Source organism: Piliocolobus tephrosceles, chromosome 17 (assembly GCF_002776525.5).
Source record: "Piliocolobus tephrosceles isolate RC106 chromosome 17, ASM277652v3, whole genome shotgun sequence".
NCBI lineage: Eukaryota > Metazoa > Chordata > Mammalia > Primates > Cercopithecidae > Piliocolobus > Piliocolobus tephrosceles.
In genome coordinates, this window is record NC_045450.1 from 73,269,732 (window position 1) to 73,292,746 (window position 23,015).

Sequence of the window (23,015 nt, forward strand, 5' to 3'; positions counted from 1 at the left end):
TATTTTAAAAGACCATTGTGTTAATGGTGGTTAGTTGAAAATTCACAATATTATATTGCTGAGTGATTGATGTATTATTTTTGTTTGTTTAAATAAAAGAGGGGCCATACGCCCAGCACACCAGTATGTACAGCCCCTGGTTCTTGCAGGTATAGAGGCTGGATGACTGGGGTCAGTGTGTAGACGCTAGTCTGTGTTCCTTGGGTTGAAATGATGTCTTGCACCTTCACTATGCAACTGTAGTCTGTTTCCTGATCACTTGTAGTAGCTACAGGGTCCTTCCTCCAATCTTAAGGTGGTTACATTGTTCTCCTTTTTTGCTTCTGTGAATGTTAATGGTTACATCTTTGCAGAAACAGTGCTACATCTGGTCTAGTTTGTTTGCTATTCATCCTGATGCAGGGAAGCCCTTCTCACCACCTCTTGACTCCTGCACACTCACTTCCAAGTGAGGCAGGAAGATTGGAATGGATTTGAACTTTCCAAACAAGTTTTGTTTTTCTCATGAGAACAAAGAATATGTTCTCAACTTAGATTTGATCTTATGTAGGATACCACGTTAAGATTTCAAGGCAGTGCTCATTACTGTAAGAATACTATTAAAAAGAAGACACAGGCCGGGCGCGGTGGCTCAAGCCTGTAATCCCAGCACTTTAGGAGGCCTAGACGGGCGGATCACGAGGTCAGGAGATCGAGACCATCCTGGCTAACATGGTGAAACCCCGTCTCTACTAAAATATACAAAAAACTAGCCGGGCGAGGTGGCGGGCGCCTGTAGTCCCAGCTACTCGGGAGGCTGAGGCAGGAGAATGGCGTAAACCCAGGAGGCGGAGCTTGCAGTGAGCTGAGATCGCACCACTGCACTCCAGCCTGGGCGACAGAGCGAGACTCCGTCTCAAAAAAAAAAAAAAAAAAGACACAAACTAAAAGACCGCAGAAGAGAGACATCCTGACACTTGGCATAAATTAAACATACCTTCTCTGATCATTTCTTTTTTTAAATTGGTTATATTTGTTCATTTCTTTAAAAAATATTCTCCTGGATCACTTAAGGGATATAACCCTCAGGAATCTGTTCTTTTCCTTATAAAATACTTTTTAATAACCAAGTATCTTTGAGCCAAAAAATGTTGCAAATATTTCAGCTGTAAAAGTTTGAGTTATCATAAATCCAGGGCTTGGTCTCAGCATTTTTTCATTCAACAGATAATTATGGACTGTTCACTGTGAGCCAGATGCTGCCTGGACCCGGCAACTTGGTGGTGGGCCTGCCCTGTCAGACATGGGCCTGCCCTGGTGGGGCACAGGGTTCAGCCAGGCGAGTGGTGGTGTCATCAACAAAAGGTTGCTCAGGTGTGGCTGCAACACCTGCAGGGCCTGGGGCTGCGAGGACCTGTCGTGGGGGGAGCTCAGGGAAGATGACCCCAAGGAAGGGGGCTCAAGCTTCCGTCTGAAAGTGAGTTAAATAATCAGGAAAAGAAGAGGGAAGAACACGGTCAGACCTGGAATTGGAAAAGGGTGCTTCGCACTGTGAAGCAAGACTGGAGGAGTTGAGGAGGGAATGAGAGAAGCCCGTTAGGAAGTGGTTTTCACCAGGCTGGGTGCGATGGGCAGGGGTGCAGAGTGCAGGAGACGGGGAGGGGATCAAGGGGCGCCACATGGAACCAGGGAGATTGATTACGCTAGGGCTGGCTGAAAGAGGCCTGGGTCGGGGTGATGAGTACTTCCATCCTGGATGGTCCTGCGTCAGGGATGTCAGGTGGGCAGCTGGTGCCCACGTGGGCTGGGGTGGTGTCAGGAGGGGTCTCAGCTGCACGTCTGTGGGAACAGGCCCTGGGACAGTAGGTAGGTTGGGGAGAGCACCAAGCAAGGGTCAGGTTTGGCTGTGTATCCGAGTCCCTGCGGGTGAGGCCCAGCTTAGAGCTCCTGGGGTGTTCTAAGACTTGACAGCCAGGGTGAGGAGCTGGCTGAGGATGAGCCTCCAGGCGGGCCACTCCTGGCTGCCGGCATCACTGTCCTGAGGCACCCAACTCCTCCCCTCCCCAAGAATTGTAAGAGGAAGTTTGTGTTTAAGGGACATAAAATATTTTGTTCTCCAAATTTTATTTAAACGTTAAAAGTTTTAAAACCCCGAAGTGTTACTATTTCCTGCCCAGAGTTGATAGTTAAGAGAAACGTCGTAGAGCACACTCTGTAAAGTGCCCTGTGTGCTGCGCAGTGTTTCTCCCTGGCGTTGCAGGAGGACGCTTGGAGCTGCTGGGCACGCTCTGAGCATCCCTGCTATGCAGATCTGGGACCTAAGATTTGGAAAATTGATGTGATTTCAATTCCTGTCACGATATCCAGGTCCCACACCCGGCTTCCTGCCCCTTCTGGTTTGGAGAAAGCAGTGCTGAGTGATAGATGCCTCCCCCACGTTCAGATGGTATTCTCTGTTTCAGGATGATGACCTGGAAGAAGGTGAAGTGAAGGACCCCAGTGACAGGAAGGTGAGACCTCGTCCCACCTGCCGGTTCTTCATGAAAGGTAACTGTCTGCGTGTGGGGCCTTCTCGCAGTCAGCTGGGGCCCCAGCTTCTGGGGCTGTGGTGCTGGCTCACCTTGGCAGGCCCTGCGCTGCTCAAGGCAGTTCTCTGGGCAAGACTGGCTAGGTGGTGGTGGCGGTGGTGGCAGTGGCAATATTGATGGTAAACAATAGGCCCTTGTATTGATGCTTTCATCACTTTAATGACTGCCTTGGTGGGAGCAACCTGGTCATTCTCATTCTCACACTGGTGGCCCCAGACCCTTCCAATTGCAGCAGACCCGTAACTATAATGCAGATGGCATCCGTCATTTTTCAAAGTGGTCCTTTTCATAAGGCCGAATGTTCTAGACACCAGAATTAGCATTTTCCCCACCTCTGTAGAGATGGCCCCTTTTCATGTAAGATGTGTCGGAAGCGTTTGTTCGTGTGGAATGGATTTCGAAATGGCCAGAGATGGCCGCTGAAGGCAGCAGGGCTCTCTCCTGTAGAAGTAATGGTGTGAGTTCAGGAGCTGCAGCAGGGGGCAGTGTAAGAAAATCTTGTCAGAAAAATCTGGGCTAACCCATTTTAAAATGTGGCGGAACTCTTTAGCCGGATGATGTTAGGGCTTTTTGTTTCGCTGCTTAATGTCTTGGGGGATTCGGAAATGGAAATGAGAATTTCCAGCCTGTAAGGGTATCTGATGTGCAGCAGTAGTTTTGGTGTATTTCTTGTAATTGAGCATTCCCCTTGGAGAGGTGGGAAGACGTTTTTCTCTCTCTCAATTTTGCTGTAAGCCCGTAGATGACTTTGTCACTGCCAGCCTGTGTGTGCCGTCTAAAGCTCACAAGAGCTTCCTGTACTTCTTTTCCAGATGTTGTGACACCATTATCCACTCTTCTTCCACCAATATCCAATTCCATACCATTCAGAGGCCAGGTTAAAGGTACAAAATACGCTATATTCACTCTCTTCAGTACCTTAAAGTCCCCCTACTCCAGAGGCCAGACTTCCTTCTCCTGGATCCAGAACACAGCTGTGAAGCCAGAAGGAAAGGGGGTCTTTGAGGGGCAGAGAGCTGTTCGCACCCTCCTTAGAGGCACGTGAGCCAACCGAGCATCGGGGACAGACAGGACACACCCTTGAGGTGTGGCAGAGTCCCATGATTCAGAGGCAGGCTGTGCTCTTAGAGCAGCCGTGAACGCCCCTGTCCAAGAGATGACCTGATGATGTGGGGCTCATGGGAACCCCAGGTCAGGCTCGCTCCTGTGGGTGTGGGCTTGCTTGGTTTTGCCAAGCAAAAACAGTTGACTCGCCCAAGTCACACGTGCACGTGAGGGGCCCCCACTGGGGAGAGCCTGTGTGGGCAGTAGACTTAGAGCCATAGATTGTCACAGACACTGCTAAGAATACAGAGCAATGTGCAGTACATTTTGGAAAGTAAACTTAGAATTTTTTAAAAGCTTTGGTATTTGCAGTGTCGGTATCTCAGAAAATTTAAATTTAAGCAGACGACCTCTTTTTTATAATAGTGTGGGGATTAATGACATCAGTGTCACAAATTTCTGTATGAAAGTGATGGAGAAAAATCCGTACACATGTATGTGTACACATTTGCAGTCATTTTGAATCAGCACCCATCACAGTGCAGGGCTCTGGTCTCTGGGTGGCAGTGTGACTCAGAAGCTCAGCCAGCCAGTCGGCATTGGCCTTACGGTTCTGACAGCAGGAGGCTGCAGCATCCACCAGGGCAGGGAGACTCTGGACCAGGAGCTCGGGGCTCGCTGCTGAGCTAGTTCCAGAATTTAACAACAGAAGCACAAAACAGATGAAGAAAGATCGTTACTGGGACTCTTCATTCCCTTCACTGGGAGATGCCTGGATGGATACAGACAGGATCCTGTCTCCCTGCACATCACGTGGGTTGGTCAGAATTGGAAGGTGGTGCCCCCAAAGTTAGACTAAGTACTGAGTTTGGGTTTCAGTGAGTGAGGAAATCAGTTTGAGACCAGCCTGGGCAACATAGTGAGACCTTGTCTCTACAAAAAACGAAAAATTAGCAGGGCCTGGTGGCACGCACGTGTAGTCCCAGCTACGTGGGGAGTGGCGGGTGGGTGCTGAGCGGGGCAGGTCACTTGAGCCTGGGAGGTTGAGGCTGCAGTTGCGCCATGATCGTGCCACTGTTCTCCAGGCTGGGCAACAGTGAGACTGTCTCTTAAAAAAAAAAAAAGGAAAGCAGAAGCTAGATAAGGCAGCATTTTTGCGGCTTAATCAGGCATTATCAGTAACTAATTTCAGAAGTATTTTTGTTCTGTAGAGTGAGGTGACACGATACAGAGGAAGTGGCTGATTCTTATCGTTTTCTAGATCATGTCTTCTGCTGCTTCTTTGTTGTGAGAAGTTTGGACTTAAATGTTTCTGCCTACCTGCAGTTTTTATGAAATTGAAATTCATCAGTTTATGATCCCTCCAATAACAACAAGTTATTTTAAAAACAAAATGGAGTTTGTGGTGTTGGCAAGGATATGGAGATGTTGGAGCCCTCATTCACTGCGGGTGAGAGGGTAAAACGGTGCAGCTGCTTCAGAAGATAGTTCCTCAGAAGCTGCTGGCTACTCACTGTGTGACCCAGCAGTTCAACTCCAGGTATGCATCCAAGAGAAACGGACACGTGCATTTATGTGAAAGCTTGTGCACAAATGTTCACAGCAGCATGACATGCAGTAACCAAAAAGAACCCAGGTACCTGACAACTGAGGAATGGATGAACAAGTGTGGCCTGTCCATGCAGTGGAATGCTGCTTGGCCATAAAGGGAATGAAGCACTGGCTCACGCCACAATGTGGACAAACCTTGAAGAAGTGCTGAGTGACAAAAGGGAGCACAGAAGGCCACAGGTCCACAGAGACAGAAAGCAGATTGTGACTCACGCCACAATGTGGACAAGCTTTGAAGACATATGCTGAGTGACAGAAGGGAGCATAGGAGCCAACAGATCCACAGAGACAGAAAGTAGATTGATTCATCATTGCCTGGGCTAGGTGTGGAGAGTAATAGCTAGTGAGTACAGGATTTCCTCTTTAGGGTGATGGAATGTTCTAGAACTAGCTAGTGGTGATGCTTACACAACTTTGTGAATATACAGCAAACCAGTGAATCGTACATGTTACCTGGGAGTATTTTATGTTGTATGAATTGTATCAAAATTAGAAAATTCTTTTCTTAGAAAAAAGTTGGTGGCTGGGTGTATTAGCTCATACCTGTAATCCTAGCACTTTGGGAAGCTGAGTTGGGAAGATCACTTGAGCCCAGGAGTTCGAGACCAGCCTGGGCAACATAACAAGAGCCCATCTTTCTTTTTTAAATTATTTGTAAAGACGGGGTCTCAGTCAGTATATTGCTCAGGCTGGTCTCAAATACTAGGCTCAAGCAGTCCTTCCACCTCAGCCTCCCAAGGTATGGGGACGACAGGCATGAGCCACTACCCCGGCCTCTCTTAGCTTTATCTCTGTGACACGTTGTGATATAATCGCTTAGTGGACACGTTGAGATTTGTGACCAATTGGCATCAGAATGCACTGGGAACACAACTTGCTCACATTTTAGAGATCAGGGCTTTGTTTGCACCTGCCCAGCTCCACGGCACCTACACAACAACTGGAGCTGTACTTCTTCATGGGCTGTTTTTACCTCTCATGGGCCTGGGTTGGATCATTGGGCACAAAGTTGTGTCCACAGAGGAGTAAGTAGCACCTTCTTTAAACTGTGTCCCACTTTGGGTTTCTTTCTTTCTTTCTTTCTTTTTTGAGACGGAGTCTCACTTTGTCACCCAGGCTGGAGCTGGAGTGCGATGGTGGGATCTCGGCTCATTGGAACCTCCACCTCCAGAGTTCAGACGATTCTCTCGTCTCAGCCTGCCAAATAGCTGCGATTACAGGCATCTGCCACCACCCCCAACCAATTTTTGTATTTTTAGCAGACATGGGGTTTCATCATGTTGGGCCAGGCTGGTCTTGAACTTCAACCCTGACCTCAGGTGATCCCCTCGCCTCACCTGAGTGCTCCGAAAGTGCTGGGATTGCAGGTGTGAGCCACTGCACCCGGCCCCTACTTTGGGTTTCTGATTTATCCCTCAGTGAACAAGCATCCCAGTCCATTTTTTGGGTCTGATCTCCTTGGCTCTGCTCCTCCCAGTTTTTTTAAATTGTGGTGGAATACCTTTTTTTGTTATTTTTTTTTTTTTTTTTTTGAGACGGAATCTCGCTCTGTCACCCAGGCTGGAGTGCAGTGGCGCCATCTCGGCTCACTGCAACCTCCACCTCCAGGGTTCAAGTGATTCTCCTGCCTCAGCCTCCTGAGTAGTTGGGACTACAGGCACCTGCCACCACACCCAGCTAATTTTTTTGTAGTTTTGATGAAGATGGGGTTTCACTGTGTTAGCCAGGATGGTCTCAATCTTCTGACCTTGTGATCCACCTGCCTCAGCCTCCCAAAGTGCTGGGATTACAGGCGTGAGCCACCACACCTGGCTGGAATACCATTTTTTAAGTGTACAGTTCAGTGTTAATACATTCATGTTGCTGTGTCATAACCATCACCACCATCCATCTCCAGGACTTTTTCAGCTTACAGAACTCAAACTCTGTACCTGTGAAACAACTTCTCATTCCTCCCACCAGCCTCCCAGCACCTGCCGTGGTGTTATCTCTGAATGCTGACTAAGTACCACGTACAAGTGGAATCATACAGTATTTGTCCTTTTGTGACTGGTTTATTTTACTTAGCATAATGTCCTCAAGGTTCATCTGTCATCAGGATTTTTTTTTCTTTTTTTGGACAGGATCTCACTGTCACCCAGGCTGGAGTACAGTGACATGATCATGGCTCACTGCAGCCTTGACTTCCTGGGCTCAAGCTGTCCTCCTGCCTCAGCTTTCCACGTGACTGGGACTACAGGCATGCCACTTTGCCCAGCTAACTTTATTATTTGTAGAGACAGGGTCCCACTGTGTTATCCAAGCTGATCTTAAACTCCTGGGCTTAAGGAATCCTTCTGCCCCTTCCTCCCAAAGTGCGGGGATTAGAGGTGTGAGCCACCATGGCTGGCCTTCTTCCTTTTTAAGATTGAATAATAAGTACGGTGGCTGATGCCTGTAATCACAGCACATGGGGAGGCCGAGGCGGGTGGATCACTCAAGGAGTTGGAGACCAGCCTGCTCAACATGGTGAAACCCTATCTCTACTAAAAATACAAAATTAGCTGGACGTGGTAGAGCACGCCTGTAATTCCAGCTGCTCGGGAGGCCAAGGCAGGAGAATCGCTTGAGCCCAGGAGGCGGAGGTTGCAGTGAGCTGAGATCACACCACTGCACTCCAGCCTGGATGTCGGTACAAGACTTGGTTTCAAAAAAAAAAAAAAAAAAAAAAAAAAAAACTGACTACTCTTTCTCAGTGTGGAGTGGCCGCGTTGGGTGTATCCCTCATCTGTGGATGGACACTTGGGTGGCTTCCACCACCAGGCAGTTGTGAATAGAGCTGCTGTGAACAGGGGCGTAAAAGTCTCTCTCCAGAGACTGCTTTCAGTTCGTTCGCAAGTAGCCTGGCAGTGGAGTTGCTGACAACGTGGTGGTTGTGTGTTTCATCTTTCAAGAAGCCGCCAGGCTGTTTTCCACAGTGGCTCTGCCGTTTGACTTTCCCACCAGCAGCATGGAGGCTTCCGGTTTCTCCATGTCCTCACCAGTACTCTGTTCTGTTTTTTTTGGTGGTAGCCATTCCAGTGGGTGGGAGGTAACATCTTCCTGGCTTTTGATCTGCCTTCCCTGAAGGTTCGTGCCGGGCTGTCTTTTTTCATGTGCTCAGTAGCTCATTTGTCCTGGGTCTGCCTTGAAGAAACGTCTTTTGCTCAGTTTTGAATCCTTGCAAAACTGCGTTTAAAGCGGCTAGTCTGAGCATTGTCTGTGAACCCCTGGGAGTCTTTGAGACCCTTTCAGGGGACCCTGAGGTCAAAACTATATTTATTTATTTTTATTTTATTTTATTTTACTTTTTTGAGACAGTCTCCCTCTGTTGCCCAGGCTGGAGTGCAGTGGTATGATCTCAGCTCACTGCAACCTCCGCCTCCCGGGTTCAAGCGATTCTCCTGCCTCAACCTCCTGAGTAGCTGAGATTATAGGCACAGGCCACCATGCCCGGCTAATTTTTGTAATTTAGTAGTGACTAAATTTTGTGTTTCAGTTGGTCAGGCTGATCTTGAACTCCTGACCTCAGATGATCCGCCCAGTCGGCCTCCCATGCCACTTTACTTCATGTCTGTGCTGTAGTTGTAAGAATTGTAATTTAATTAAATCTTACACTTGAGTACAGATGTTTTTATTATTATTATTTATAAGATCTTTTAAAAAAACTTTATTAAAGTCATATTTATGTGCCATGAAATTGACCCATTTTAAGCATACAGTTCCATGATTTTATAAGTGCATCCATATGATAAAATTTAATTTATAAATTAGGCACAGTAAGAGATTAACAGCAATAGCCAATCATAAAATAGAGCAATTGTAATAAAAATGTGAATGTGGTCTCTCAAAAGAGCTCACTTTACTGCACTCAGCCATCTGATGACGTGAGATGAAATGCTCGTGTGATGACACGGAGGCCCTGCCACGTGGCATTGGGCCCCTCGTGACCTCCTGCTGATGCATCAGGAGGAAGGTCATCTGCCCCCAGTGATCCTGGGTCACAGCCACAGTGAGCACAGCACCGCCGTGCTCCCAACGGTTGTTGGTGGCCAAGAGGGCTGTTAGATGACTAGTAGGCAGTTAGCGTCGTGGGCAGCGTGGATCTGCTGGACAAAGGGATGATTCGTGTCCCAGGTGGGACAGAGGAGGTCAGCACAAGATTTCATCATGCTGCTCAACACAGAACATCATTTAAAACTTAGGAATTATTTTTGGAATTGTCTATTTAATATTTTCAGACCACAGGTAACTGAAATTGTGGAAAGCCAGAAGGCAGAGGAGGGGTCCTATGGTGCATGTCTCTTAGTTCTCAGCATGGTGGAGTGGCAGCGCGAGTAGAGCCCCTGCCAGCACTCAAGTCCAGCGGCCTCAAAGGGCAGCACGTGCAAGGCTTGAGCTGCGGCTGACCCTGTGCGCTCTCCATGGAGCACACATTCATGACAGACTGGCAGACATGCCGGGGCATGCAGGTCCGGGTCCTGGCAGGAACAAAGTAAGCCCGTGGCTTCGAGGGGAACAACGGACAGTGTTAGCAGTATTAAAATGGAAGCTTTCAGTTGAAAATTGGTTTGTGTGCTCACCAGCTTCTCGGTGTGTCAGGACTTTCTCAGGTGACCATTGCTGGATGTCACAGAATCATGCCTTTGTAAAAGACCCATTCAAAGTTCAAGATAGACTAATGGATTTTAGAGAAGCCAAGCTGGGAAAGGGTGATGATAGGATTCGACTGCAGCTCACTGTAAGGAGCCTTCCCGTGCTGAGTGCGGTGTCAGGAAGAAGCTCTCAGCACATCTGAAAAGGCTTTTAGATGCCCCTCCCTTTCTAGCTGAGTCTCTAAGTGGGTCTGTAATGTCCTCTCCTGCTTCAGCCACAGCAACCCTTCATGGCCGATCGCACACAGATGGGAGGCCAGGGGTTTTCCAGGGTCGGCATTCAAGGGATTCGCAAAAAGGCAAAGAATGCTGCTCCTCTCACCACGTGTTTTAAACTAGTTTCATAAATATTGGTTACTATCTATCGGATACCTTGTTGTTACTCAATAATGAGTTATCTTTAAAGGCCTTTCTCAATTTCTATTACCATTATACGTGTCAATAGAAATGACCCATGTGAACCAAGGAAACAGTGAATGGATATTTACTGTATTCAAAATCAGAAGAGACATTTAAAGATTTTTCATGTGGGCTGTGCTGGAGCATGAGCTGAGCCTCACTTCCCACCCTCTCTATTTAGTTTCTGGATTTTCCACGTCTCCTGTCTGTTTCCCTGATCCAGTTTGGGTTTGTTGCTGCTGAGCATGCAGGTTCCCTTTCTGTAGTTACATTGTTCAGTGAAAAAAAGCGAGGTTCAACACAGAGCATGGTATATATTCTCAGGTAGAAGGGGGAATGATTGATGGATGGAGCCCCAGTATATTCATAACTGCCTCTGGCAATGGCCATGGGGTAGGAGGTCGACTTCACAGTGTACCTTTTAGAGTGGGTGGATATTTTTTATTTACAAGTATTTCATTTTATTATGAAATATTTCATATATGTAAAATAACACAATGTTTACACAGGCATGAAGATTAATAAGATAATAAAATAGCTGGCCGGGCACGGTGACTCACGCCTGTAATCCCAGCACTTTGGGAGGCCGAGGTAGGCGGATCACCTGAGGTTGCAAGCTCAACACCAGCCTGACCAACATGGAGAAACCTCATCTCTACTAAAAATGCAAAATTAGCCAGACATGGCGGTGCATGCCTGTAATTCCAGCTACTCGGGAGGCTGAGGCAGGAGAATCGCTTGAACCTGGGAGGTGGAGGTTGCAGTGAGCTGAGATCATGCCATTGCACTCCAGCCTGGGCAACAAGAACAAAACTCCGTCTCAAAAAAAACGAAAACAAACAGTTGCTACTGTGCTGACGTTCCAGTTAAGAAAAAGTCCATCATCCTGCCTTGAAGCCAGAAATAGTATTAGACATTTCAGCAGTGAAGGAGCTGCCTCTGCCCCGCTCCTGCGGCCTCTGTCTCTCCTTGTCCTCTCTGGCCTGAGGCCATGTCTTTGTACGCAGTATCTGCAGGACTGTCTTTATACTGTTAGAATCACAATCCACATACATTTTGGATTTGAAGTCCCAGTTAGAAACAGAAGAGTATACAGTTTGTATACCAGAAGATCTTTATTTTTGCTTCCATTTTCGGATAATTTTTTTTTTTAACAAATTGCTTTTTAAATTATGAAAGGCTGGGGATGGTGGCTGACGCCTGTAATCCCAGCTCTTTGGGAGGCCGAGGCGGGCAGATCACCTGAGGTCAGGAGTTTGAGACCAGCCTGGCTAGCATGGCAAAACCCTATCTCTACTAAAAATACAAAAATTAGCTGGGCGTGGGGGTGTCCACCTGTAATCCCAGCTACTCGGGAGGCTGAGGCAGGAGAATTGCTCGAACCCACGAGGCAGAAGTTGCAACGAGCCTAGATCGCTCCACTGCACTCCAGCCTGGGCAACAGAGCAAGACTCTGTCTCAAAAAAAAAAAAAGAGGAAATAAAGTAATATGGACTGGCAGAAGTCAAGAAAATAAAATCTAAAGCCCCTTCCCACATTCTCAACAGTTGGGTGTGTTCCTACACAGATAAAAGTTCACATTTTAAAAAGGTGGATGGGACAGCAGTGTTCTTTTTGCCTGACATCTGCTTTAGGTGTGTCCCAGCTAGATGTGCCGGCCAACTGTGCTGCTTTCCAGAGCCATCTTCCCCTTTACTCTGGCCAGGGGCAGGGCAGTGCTCAGCACCCCCAGGCAGGTGGCCCCCCGAGAGCTGAACACTGTCACCCACCAGCGTCTGGTGTCTGGCGGCAGCACCACGCTCACCTTCTCGGCTTGCTCTTTGGTGCTTGCTGCTTTGTTCTCTTCTGCCTTGTTCCTCTTTTCTCCCCCTGCCAATATCAGTGAGAAAGGATCTTTTTTTTTTTTTTTTTTTTTTTGAGACGGAGTCTCGCTCTGTCGCCCAGGCTGGAGTGCAGTGGCCAGATCTCAGCTCACTGCAAGCTCCGCCTCCTGGGTTTATGCCATTCTCCTGCCTCAGCCTCCCGAGTAGCTGGGACTACAGGCGCCGCCACCTCGCCCGGCTAGTTTTTTGTATTTTTCAGTAGAGACGGGGTTTCACCGTGTTAGCCAGGATGGTGTCGATCTCCTGACCTCGTGATCCGCCCGTCTCGGCCTCCCAAAGTGCTGGGATTACAGGCTTGAGCCACCGCGCCCGGCCGAGAAAGGATCTTTTTTTTTGACAGCAGGTTCGTAGGTGATGTCCTAAAAATTTTTGTAAATAGAAGAACAATAACATTTAGCCACCACTCAGATACATATTCTAGATGAAAAAGTAGTACAGAGGCCGAGTGCAGTGGCTTATGCCTGTAATCCCAACACTTTGGGAGGCTGAGGCGGGCAGATCACAAGGTCAGGAGTTCAAGACCATCCTGGCCAACATGGTGAAGCCCTGTCTCTACTACAAATATAAAAATTAGCCGGGCGTGGTGGTGTCCACCTGTAATCCTAGCTACTCAGGAGGCTGAGGCAGGAGAATTCCTGAAACCCAGGAGGTACAGGTTGCAGTGAGCCAGGATTGTGTCATTTCTCTCCAGGCTGGGTGACAGAGCAAGACTCCATTTGAAAAACAAGAAAAAGGAGTACAGAAAAGCTGTGGTTTTTGTTACAATGAGCTTTTGTTACTTGTTTAGTTACACACGTGATCACGTGATTTTGAATACTGCATGAGTATTTTCTTTTTTTTTTTTTAAGACGTAGTCTCGCTCTGTCGCCCAGGCTGGAGTGCAGTGGCCGAATCTCAGCTCACGGCAAGCTCAGCCTCCCGAGTAGCTGGGACTACAGGCGCCCGCCACCTCGCCCGGCTAGTTTTTTGTATATTTTAGTAGAGACGGGGTTTCACCATGTTAGCCAGGATGGTCTCTATCTCCTGACCTCGTGATCCACCCGTCTCAGCCTCCCAAAATGCTGGGATTACAGGCTTGAGCCACTGCGCCCGGGTTGCATGAGTATTTTCAGAGGCAAACCATGAAGAGCTCTGTGGTGTGTTGAGTCTCTCTTAGTTGTATGACTGCGTAGTCGGTTTTTCTTTCAATCTCTCTGAGGCTCTGGATTTTTGAACCCCCTGTAGAATAACATTTCCCAACCTCTTTTGTTTTGTTTTGTTTTGTTTTGTTTTGAGATGGAGTCTCGCTCTGTCACCCAGGCTGGAATGCAGTGGTGCAGTCTTGGCTCACTGCAAGCTCCACCTCCCGGGTTCACGCCATTATCCTACTTCAGCCTCCCGAGTAGCTGGGACTACAGGCGCCTGCCACCATGCTAGGCTAATTTTTTGGTTTTTTTTGTTTTTTTTTTTTTGTAGAGATGGGGGTTTCACTGTTAGCCAGGATGGTCTCGATCTCCTGACCTCGCGATCCTCCCGCCTCGGCCTCCCAAAGTGCTGGGATTACAGGCGTGAGCCACTGTGCCTGGCCTCCCAACCTCTTTGACTTATGTGTGATCGCTGAAATGCTTTTAGAAATTTTAAAAATTACTTTGTCATTTTTGCATTTCCAGATAAGCAATTTTAAGTTTACTTTCTTTCATGTTTAATTTGGATTGATATTGTTATTATGTTGTGTTGAGTTGGTTTTAATGCAAGCTTAAGTATTCATGATGTTTAAGATTAAAATTTTAAATGATTTAAAGTCTAACTGCATGTTAACCCATTGGAAAAATTTCTAAAATCACTTAGATACTATATGCCATATTTGGTTTTAAACAATGTATACATATTATCTATTCAAAAAAGTACATTTTTAAAAAGTGATTCAATAATTAAACACTTAGATGTCTTACATTCTGCACTAAAAAGTCGAGGTTTCCTTTACTAACCCTGATGTTCTGTTGAAGATGAAGGTTTGTGATTGTTATTTATGAGCAAAGTGTAAAAGCTCTGTTTAAATTCCAGAAATATCTTGAAATGCTCTGTGAGAATTTTCGTAAGAGAAATGCAGATGTGCAGAGGTGGCCACGGGCACCCTGAGCACACCTGCAGGCTTCTGATCGTTGTGAATGCTTCTCATTGATGTCTATTTCAGCACAAATACAGTTAACATCCAGTTGTACCTAGATGAGCCTGGGCCAGGGCTGGAAGCAAAGCTCTGGGGCTTTTCTGGTTTAAGGGGAAAATTAATACTCAAACAGTTGGTATGCATGAACTCTCCACAAAGTGACATTGAAACGGGCTGTTTCCTGTGACCAAGGCGCCATGGATTCCTGGCAGCCTCTGGGGAACTGCTGTGCCTGGGCAGGTGCAGCTGCCTGGCTCAGCCTCTCCAGGCTTACCCCACCCACCTCCCCGTTCCGTCCCCACTGCTGTGTGGCTCACCATCAGGCCTGGGTAAACATGGCCACTGCCCTCTCCCACCTCCAACCCCAGTAGCTGCCCTTGTGCAGTTAGGCTCTTGTGGACCCTTTCTGATCTCACTTTTGTTTCCATAGGGAACTGTACCTGGGGAATGAATTGTAGGTTTATACACCCTGGAGTGAACGACAAGGGGAACTACTCCCTAATCACCAAAGCCGACCCCTTCCCGCCTAATGGCGCCCCGCCTCTCGGACCTCACCCGCTGATGCCCGCCAACCCTTGGGTGCGTGATGCCTCTTCTTTCATTGTTAGCACATCAGCCAGCTGAGCTCTGTCTGAATCTCAAGCTTAAGACAAGTCGCTGTGCCTTAGCGCAGGCTCAGTGCCCCCTTTCAGCTGCTTCTGTTGTCCCGAGTGGAAGCAGGCCTCGGCTTTCTGGGGATGGAGTGAGGCTTGGTGGAAGGAGAGCGGCCATACGCAGCCAGCTTGTGTTGTAGTTGATGTTTTTACTGTCTGGTTTCTCTGTACACTTGAAAGTTTTACTTTCTCACCTTCTCCCTTCTCATTTTTCAACAGGGTGGGCCGGTAGTTGATGAAATTTTGCCTCCACCCCCTCCAGAGCCCCCAACAGAGAGTGCCTGGGAACGAGGACTCCGGCATGCAAAGGAGGTAACAGAATTCGGCAGAAATCCTTACAAGAAAGATGCTATTACAGGCGTGGTTCTTGACAAAAATGGGATTTCCTCAGTCCAGAGACAGCCATGGAAAGCCCCAGAAAAAAAGCTCTGAAGTTAGGGGTCGGTTTCTGTGGTGTCTTTTTTTTTTTTTTTTTTTTTTTTGTGAGACGGGTGTTTCACTCTTGTTGCCCAGGCTGGAGTGCAATAGCCCCATCTCGACTCATTGCGGCCTCCACGTCCCAGGTTCATGCGATTCTCCTGCCTCGGCCTCCCAAGTAGCTGGGATTACAGGCATGCGCCACCAGGCCCAGAAGGATGGAGAATTATATCTAACTGTCTCAGGCAGCAACCCAGTAGGCCAGGAAGTTCAGTCCAGGGCATACCCACTGTCTTCATGGGGCTGGATCAGCACTGGGCCCCGACTGGCACTGCCCAGGAGCACAGGGTGCAGTCTCCAGCCACTCACAGAGAGCCTGGTGAGGCTGCCCTCGCCGTACCGCCGGGATCTGTGCCTCATGTTCCTGAGACTCGGTGCTGCTCTTCTGGAGAGAGCTTGGGGCTTTCTGGCCCCATCACTGCACACTCCCTCCCTCTAGGCCCATGTTGGCCCCAGTGTGTGGACCACTCTGCCGGCACCCAGCGCCGCTTCCTCATGTTCCTGCTCAGCATCTCTGCTGGGAAATGACGGACACGATGTTCCTCCTCTCTCCCTGGGCGTGTCACCTCCTTCCCTCTGACTCCAGCCACTCCACGTGCTGCTTGTCACTGAATAGCTGAACCGTGGGTTCAGTTCCAAGGGCAGTTGAAGGAAGTGATGAATGCCTCACGTGGGCACACGGAGGCTGGGGGCAGCTGTTCACGCAGAGACAGGCGCAGACTGCCCTCCCCAGACAGATACCTGTGCTGTGTCCGCCCCTCACCCTCGAGCACTTGCAGCCTGCGGCTCCTGCTCCTGGGGGGCTGCTGCAGTCGGGTGGGGTGGCCCATTTTGCGTTTCCTAACAGCGACGCCCAGCATTCCTCTCCGTGTTGACTTCTTTCTTCTTACAATGGTAGGTTTTAAAAAAAGCAACTATCCGAAAAGAACAGGAGCCTGATTTTGAAGAGAAAAGGTTTACAGTGACCATTGGCGAAGACGAACGGGAATTTGACAAAGAAAATGAAGCTTTTCGAGATTGGAACTCTCGGATCCCGAGAGATGTCAGAGACACAGTGTAAGGAATGGCCCCGCCTGCCCCTCCATTTCCTCCCTGCCTGCGGCCATGTCCGGGGCCCCAGGGTGCCCTCGGCCAGGGCCCAGCCCCACTTGCTGGAGTCGCAGTGACATGCCCGAGAGCATTCAGGCATGGTCCTCACAGCTCATCTCAGCTTTTTGCTTCTAGGAAGGAAGCGTTACGGCTCTGTGCTGTGGGCCTTGACTGGTAGCACTCACACCGTTGTGGTTCCTGAGCTAGAGTTTTCGCAACTGTCCTCGAGGCCTCTAGAGCCTCACAAGTCTGTGTTTCTGGCTCCTTACCCCTCCCCACATTACCCAGGAGCCAGGAAATGTGTGGAGGTTGCCACAAGCCAGGAGCATAACAGCTGCAGCCTCTTCGCTGTCAGTGCTGTTTTGTCTTCACCGCTTGGCTCCTTCAGGGCATGGATAGCTGGTCTTGTTTTTTTGTGTTTTTGTCTGGGATGGATTCTCACCCTGTCGCCCAGGCTGGAGTGCAGTGGCGCAGTCTCGGCTCACTGCAACCTTCGCCTCTGTGGGTTCAAGCGATTCTCCTGCTTCAGCTTCCCAAGTAGCTGGGACTACCGGTATGCACCACCACACCCAGCTCATTTTTATATTTTTAGTAGAGATGGGATTTCACCATGTTGGCCAGGATGTTCTCGAACTCCTGACCTTAAGTGATCCGCCCACCTCGGCCTCCCAGAGTGCTGGGATTACAGGCGTGAGCCATTGCGCCTGGCCCATTTATGCCTGGTGTTTAAAAATCCTGTCTTACAGAAGAAGTGCCTAGGTTGAAGGGTGGAAGTCAGACCTTGGGAGGATTGCGTGGCATGCAAAGTGCTGTTTACAAAACTCTGCCTGTGGGTGGCACAGTGAGGTTCAGGGCGAGGAACTGGATTATAATTCGCTCAGATCTGAATTGGCAGTCCATTATCCTGAGGCTTTAGCAGCCCTGTACATTTCTGGTAGCTCTTAGGGAATCATAATCACTATGATTTCCGTCTGGAGTGATAATAAACGGCGCACAGAAAAGGAAGGCGTGCAGTGCGTGCACTCCAGGATTCGGTCCTGTTGACTTGGCCGTGCAAGGCCCTTCTCAAGGCCTTCTTGCTGCGAGCAGGCTCCCCTGGGCTTTCTGCCTGCAGGAGTTGGGGAGCGAGCCCCAGTGGCCCACACACCTGCCCCAGAAGGTGGCAGCTTAGAGGTTGAAGGGATAGGTATTTAAAGACTTGGTTAAAACGTGTACATTTTCTAATTAAATTTCGTGTGGAATGTCAGATCACAGAAAGATGCATTCGAGTCAGAACTCTGCAGGATCCCCGGGGGTGTCTCCTGAAGCCCTGGAGGCCTTTGTGTTTTGTTTTGTTTTGTTTTGTTTTGTTAGATGTAAGTACCGTGTTTCCTGCCCCAGAGCTCGTGCACACGGAGGACTCTATAACTATGTGTGGGGAATGATGGGGTGATGGATTTTAGAACCTGGGCCTGATCCTTGACCCTCTATGTCCAGTTTCCCTGACTGGAGCAGGGACCTGAAAACGGCCTGCTTGGAAGCGGGTTGGCAGGTCTCTGAGGTTTTTTGGAGTCAGCTCTGTGTGTGTTTTGCGTATCAGTGTTGGTTACAGAAACAGGTGTCTCCCGTCCTGGCACCAGGTGACAGAAGCTGGCTCCTGGCTCCCTCGCTTCTCTCCCAGGAGCCGGTGTCTACACTGCAGGACCCCCAAATGCTAAAGCCTCGGCAGGCAGGGCTGAAAGGTTTTCATTGGTGTCTGAGAGCCAGGTTTTTCCGTATGTTTGTATTTGGTTTGTTTTTATAGTGCGGCCTCTGCATGTTACAGTTAACCTGCGGCCTTTTGTGCCAGGCCTCCCCTGAGACCTGGTGAGTCAGGACCTCTGGGAACAGGGTCAGGGTGCATGTGTCACAGTGATGAGGTGCCCTGGCTGTTTCTGATAGACACAGTGGGAAGAACTGTCAGTCAGCGTCCTGCCAGGAGGGTGGAGACCACCCTATGATTGTCACAGAGAGCACCTGAGGGCAAGTTGGGTCCACCCGATGGCTGCAGGGGAAGACAGTGAGTGGAGGGGCCAGTGTGGCTGGGCTGCTGAGACCCGGACGGAGAGAGGGAGCTGCGCTGCAAGCTCAGGCGTCCTGGTGCGTGCTGTTGGCAGGAGTGGCTCCCCTTGTCACCCAGCCTTCTCAGTCCTACCCGTGCCTGCTGCAGGCTGGGCCTCACCTGGAACAGCTGGCAAAGCAGGCCACAGCTTGTAGGGTGTGCAGGAGGGTGGCTGGCAGCCCAGTTGGCCGTCAGGCTCCAGAGCCTTAATGGCACAGAAGAGGCCAAGCCAGCAACACTCACATGCTGGAAATCCTGCTGCATGACAGGCTTTGCATCTGGTGCCCCTGACCTGTTTTGGGTCACAGCAGGCCGAGGTCAGGGCCACGTCCCTGCTGCACAGGTGAGGAGAATGCAGCCTGGATTGATAGCTGTGACCTCCTGGCGTGGCGCCTCAACCTCAGCCACGTCTGTCCCGGCAGTATGTGAGAGGTCAGGTTCTCAGCCCCACCCTAGACAGACTGAGTCTGAAACTCCAGGGAGAGCCCAGCCAGTGGTTTGTTAAAAACAAACCCTCCAGGTAATTCTGATGCATATTAAAGTCTGATAATCATTGATTTTAAGTAATTCCAGGGACATAAACCCTCTAAAGATACCACGTCATTTTATTCCCTAATGTTGAGGGTTTTCTGTTGGCGTTTTGAGATGAGGTCTTGCTATGTTGCTCAGGCTGGTCTCCAACTCCTGGACTCAAGCAGTCCTCGTGCCTGAGCCTTCTCAGTTGCTGGGAATATAGACATTAGCCATCTGATGTTGAGTTTTGCAACTAATTGTCACATAGAAGCACCTTCATGCAGGCAGGCTTTGCTTACTACAGGATGGAGCTCTAGGCACGTCATTGTAGAACCAGTGGACTATGATGCCTGTTCGAGAAGTCTTCAGGAAATAGTCTGGTACTGTATAAAGGACAAGAAAATTGTTTTTCCTTTTGTTGTTGTTTTCCTTTTGTTTTTTTTTTGTTTGTTTGTTTGATTTTTTGAGGCAGAGTCTCGCTCTGTCGCCCAGGCTGGAGTGCAGTGGCCGGATCTCAGCTCACTGCAAGCTCCGCCTCCCGGGTTTCCGCCGTTCTCCTGCTCCAGTCTCCCGAGTAGCTGGGACTACAGGCGCCCGCCACCACACCCAGCTAATTTTTTGTATTTTTTTTTTTTAGTAGAGACGGGGTTTCACCGTGTTAGCCAGGATGGTCTCGATCTCCTGACCTCGTGATCCGCCCACCTCGGCCTCCCAAAGTGCTGGATTACAGGCGTGAGCCACCGCGCCCGGCCTGTTTTTTCTTTATATCTCTTTTGGAATTAAAAATTCACCTAGCAGGATCACTTAGTAAAAATAATACTTTGCAGCCGGGTGTGGTGGCTCACGCTGTAATCCCAGCACTCGCGGAGGCCGAGGCGGGCGGATTGCCTGAGCTCAGGAGTTCGAGACCAGCCTGGGCAACATGGTAAAACTCTGTCTCTACTAAAATACAGAAGAAATTAGCAGGGCATGGTAGTGTGCTCCTGTAATCCCAGTTACTCGGGAGGCTGAGGCAGGAGAATTGCTTGAACCTGGGAGGCGGAGGTTTCAGTGAGCCGAGATTGTGCCGCTGCCCTCCAGCCTGGGCAACAGAGTGAGACTCCATATCTTTTTTATTTTATTTTATGTATTTGTTTGTTTATTTATATATATTTTTTGAGACGTGGCGATGTGCGCCTGTAATCCCAGCTACTCAAGAGGCTGAGGTGGGAGAATCTCTTAAACCCGAGAGGTGGAGGTTGCAGCAACTGAGATGGTGCCACTGCACTCCAGCCTGGGCGACAGAGTGGGATTCTCAAAAAACAAAAAACTCTCACATATGTAAGACTAAGAAATGATGGCCGGGCGCGGTGGCTCACACCTGTAGTCCCAGCACTTTGGGAGGCCGAGGCGGACGGATCACAAGGTCAGGAGATTGAGACCATCCTGGCTAACACAGTGAAACCCCGTCTCTACTAAAAAAAAATACAAAAAAATTAGCCGGGCATGGTGGCGGGCACCTGTAGTCCCAGCTACTCGAGAGACTGAGGCATGAGAATGGCGTGAACCCGGGAGGCAGAACTTGCAGTGAGCCAAGATCGTGCCACTGCACTCCAGTCTGAGCAACTGAGTGAGACTCTGTCTTAAAAAAAAAAAAGAGAAATGTCATCTTTTCATAGGGCTGCTGGGGATGCTGTACCCAGAACATTCTACAAGTCCAATGGGGACATGTGACCCAAAGACACGAGGGGCGTCTAGTGTGCACAGGGTGTCACCTGTGAGAAATGCGGTCGTCAGTAGTAGCCCCACCGTGAGCAGAGTTTCTGGTTAAACCAGCATCAGGCTGTCAGGCCATGGCCAGGGCCACGGACTGGGCCCTGCCAACTTCCCATACGCCCCCAGCACAGGAAGTGGTGCGGTGCCAGTGTATTAGAGATGGGAGTGCAGGCTGCTGTTCTTTGGAGTAGGATGTCAGGCTGGGATACAGAGAAACCAGAACAGTAATTTTCAAAAAGCACACTCCCTTTCCTCAGGTCACAGGTCTACCAGATGCTGGTCGAGCCCCTCCTCTGTCCCAGATGCTTATCTGAGAGAGTACAGGTGGATTTACCTGGGATTTGCTGGTGCTCTGTAGGGGAGCCCCTGAGTGAGCAGGGAGGGAGGGTTGGGCTACCTGGAGAGAGAGACAGGTCTGCTCCACATGGGCAAGCCCACAGTCCCACAGACTCTGAGGGCAGATGGGTGTATGGGTGCCCAGGCATTGCCTGTGGCCTCTTCATGCCTTCGGGGACCTCATCGCCTGCCTTCACTTTCAGTAGCCAACATTGCAACAGGAAGGTGGGCAACAGGCAGGTGGGCACCACCCAGACCATGCTGGGTGGGGTGAGGGACAAGAGGCAGCAGGGGGCTGCATCACTGCTCCCTTTGTGAACTGCCTGGGACCCTCCTTTTCACCTTGGGTCTCTGCAGCAGGCAGGGGCATGTGAGCACCTGACTCCCACCCTTTGCAGAGCACAGCCTCCCTCCACCTGGGTTGAGGTCAGCACAATTTCAACCTGAATTGTGCAAATGCAAGCTGTGTTTCATTGTGTAATATTGCATAACCCTTAGATTAAAAGTGGGTCATGTTCGACATTTTAGAACTTTTTCTAGTACTTTTTGAGCTCCAGTTTCCTTGTCATTGAAATGAAATGGTTAAACAAAGTGATCTCCAAGCTCCAAACGTCTGATTGTTACATGTTCTCTAATTGCTCAACTTTTCACCTGCCATGCCTCTCCCTGGGCAGGGCTGTGGGCAGAAACCACCTGCCTCTGGTGGGCGTGTCCAGTGGTTCCTCTTGGCCAGGACCTCGGGTTCTCCCCTCCAGCGAGGAGTAGTCCACTCCACATGCCAGTGCTGAGTCTGACACTGCCCAGACCTCTGGGGACGCAGGGCCTCTGGAGTGCAGAATGCATGTGTGTGCACAGGACACTGTTGGTGCTGGCTGGTTAAGTGGTGACTGCAGAATGAGGCGCGAGCCTCCCATTTGCTGCGAGCCAGCTTTGCCCAACCTTGCTTGATCACAGAACCCTTTTCTCAAAAGGCCCATTAACATTTTGGATTCCCTAAAACAGTTTGGGAAGTGTTTGTGCAGACCATGATACTGCCCAGTAGCATTTATTTTTAAATTGAATTAAATACCCTTCCAAATTCATTTCAAGAGTGTTTCAGAATTTTTCATGATGGTACTGAGGAGTCTGTTGTTGGCATGGTTGCAATTCCTGGTGGCGTGCTGTGTTGACACGCTCTCTAGAACGCGGTTGCGGTTCCCGGTGGCGTGCTGTGGTGGCACGTTCTCCAGAGCGCGGTTGTGGTTCCTGGTGGTGTTTGTGTTGACACGTTCTCTAGAGCGCATGCTGTGGAGCAGATGGTTCTGAGGCAGCCCTGCTGAGGAAATGCTGTGTGCCTCATTCCTATCCACTCACCCACGACTTCCAGAAAGCCTGCAGGAAAGAGGCCTTTTCGTTTTGCTTAAGTACAGTTTCCCAAAAACAAATTCGCCAGCACGGCCCTCTTATCAGAGAACACACACCCTCACACTCATTTTGGGAAAGGCTTTTCTGCCCTCCTGGGCTCATGCAGTCCTCCTGCCTCAGCCCGCCAAGTAGTTGGGGGCCATAGCCGTGCGTGTCCAGACCTAGCTAATTTTGTATTTTTGTAGGGACGAGCTATCTCTACATACTGTACCTCGCATGCTGTCCAGGCTTCCTCTTCTTTTTTGTGTAGCATGATGTCATGTCACCACAGGTCTCTACAGATGTTTACTGAGTATCGTAATTCAGTGTGATTTGAGTAGTTGCACATTCGATTGAATGATATCGGACTGATTGGAACGAACTGAATCTGTGTCCTTTGGGAGAG

The 23,015-nt window shown here is 49.4% G+C and overlaps 1 protein-coding gene across 5 annotated transcripts in view; it reads left to right on the forward strand.

Moving 5' to 3' along the window:
• Positions 1 to 23,015, forward strand: part of ZC3H18 (zinc finger CCCH-type containing 18) — a 62,900-nt gene that overhangs the window by 14,613 nt on the left and 25,272 nt on the right. For 3 of the 5 annotated variants that reach the window (XM_023228917.2, XM_023228919.2, XM_023228918.3), the window contains exons 3-7: positions 2,442 to 2,526; positions 3,380 to 3,451; positions 14,754 to 14,902; positions 15,196 to 15,288; positions 16,352 to 16,509. In XM_023228917.2, the coding sequence (XP_023084685.1) occupies positions 2,442 to 2,526; positions 3,380 to 3,451; positions 14,754 to 14,902; positions 15,196 to 15,288; positions 16,352 to 16,509 (557 nt within the window). The remainder of the gene's footprint in view (positions 1 to 2,441; positions 2,527 to 3,379; positions 3,452 to 14,753; positions 14,903 to 15,195; positions 15,289 to 16,351; positions 16,510 to 23,015) is intronic. The other 2 variants (XM_023228920.1, XM_023228921.1) reach the window with 1 other exon arrangement.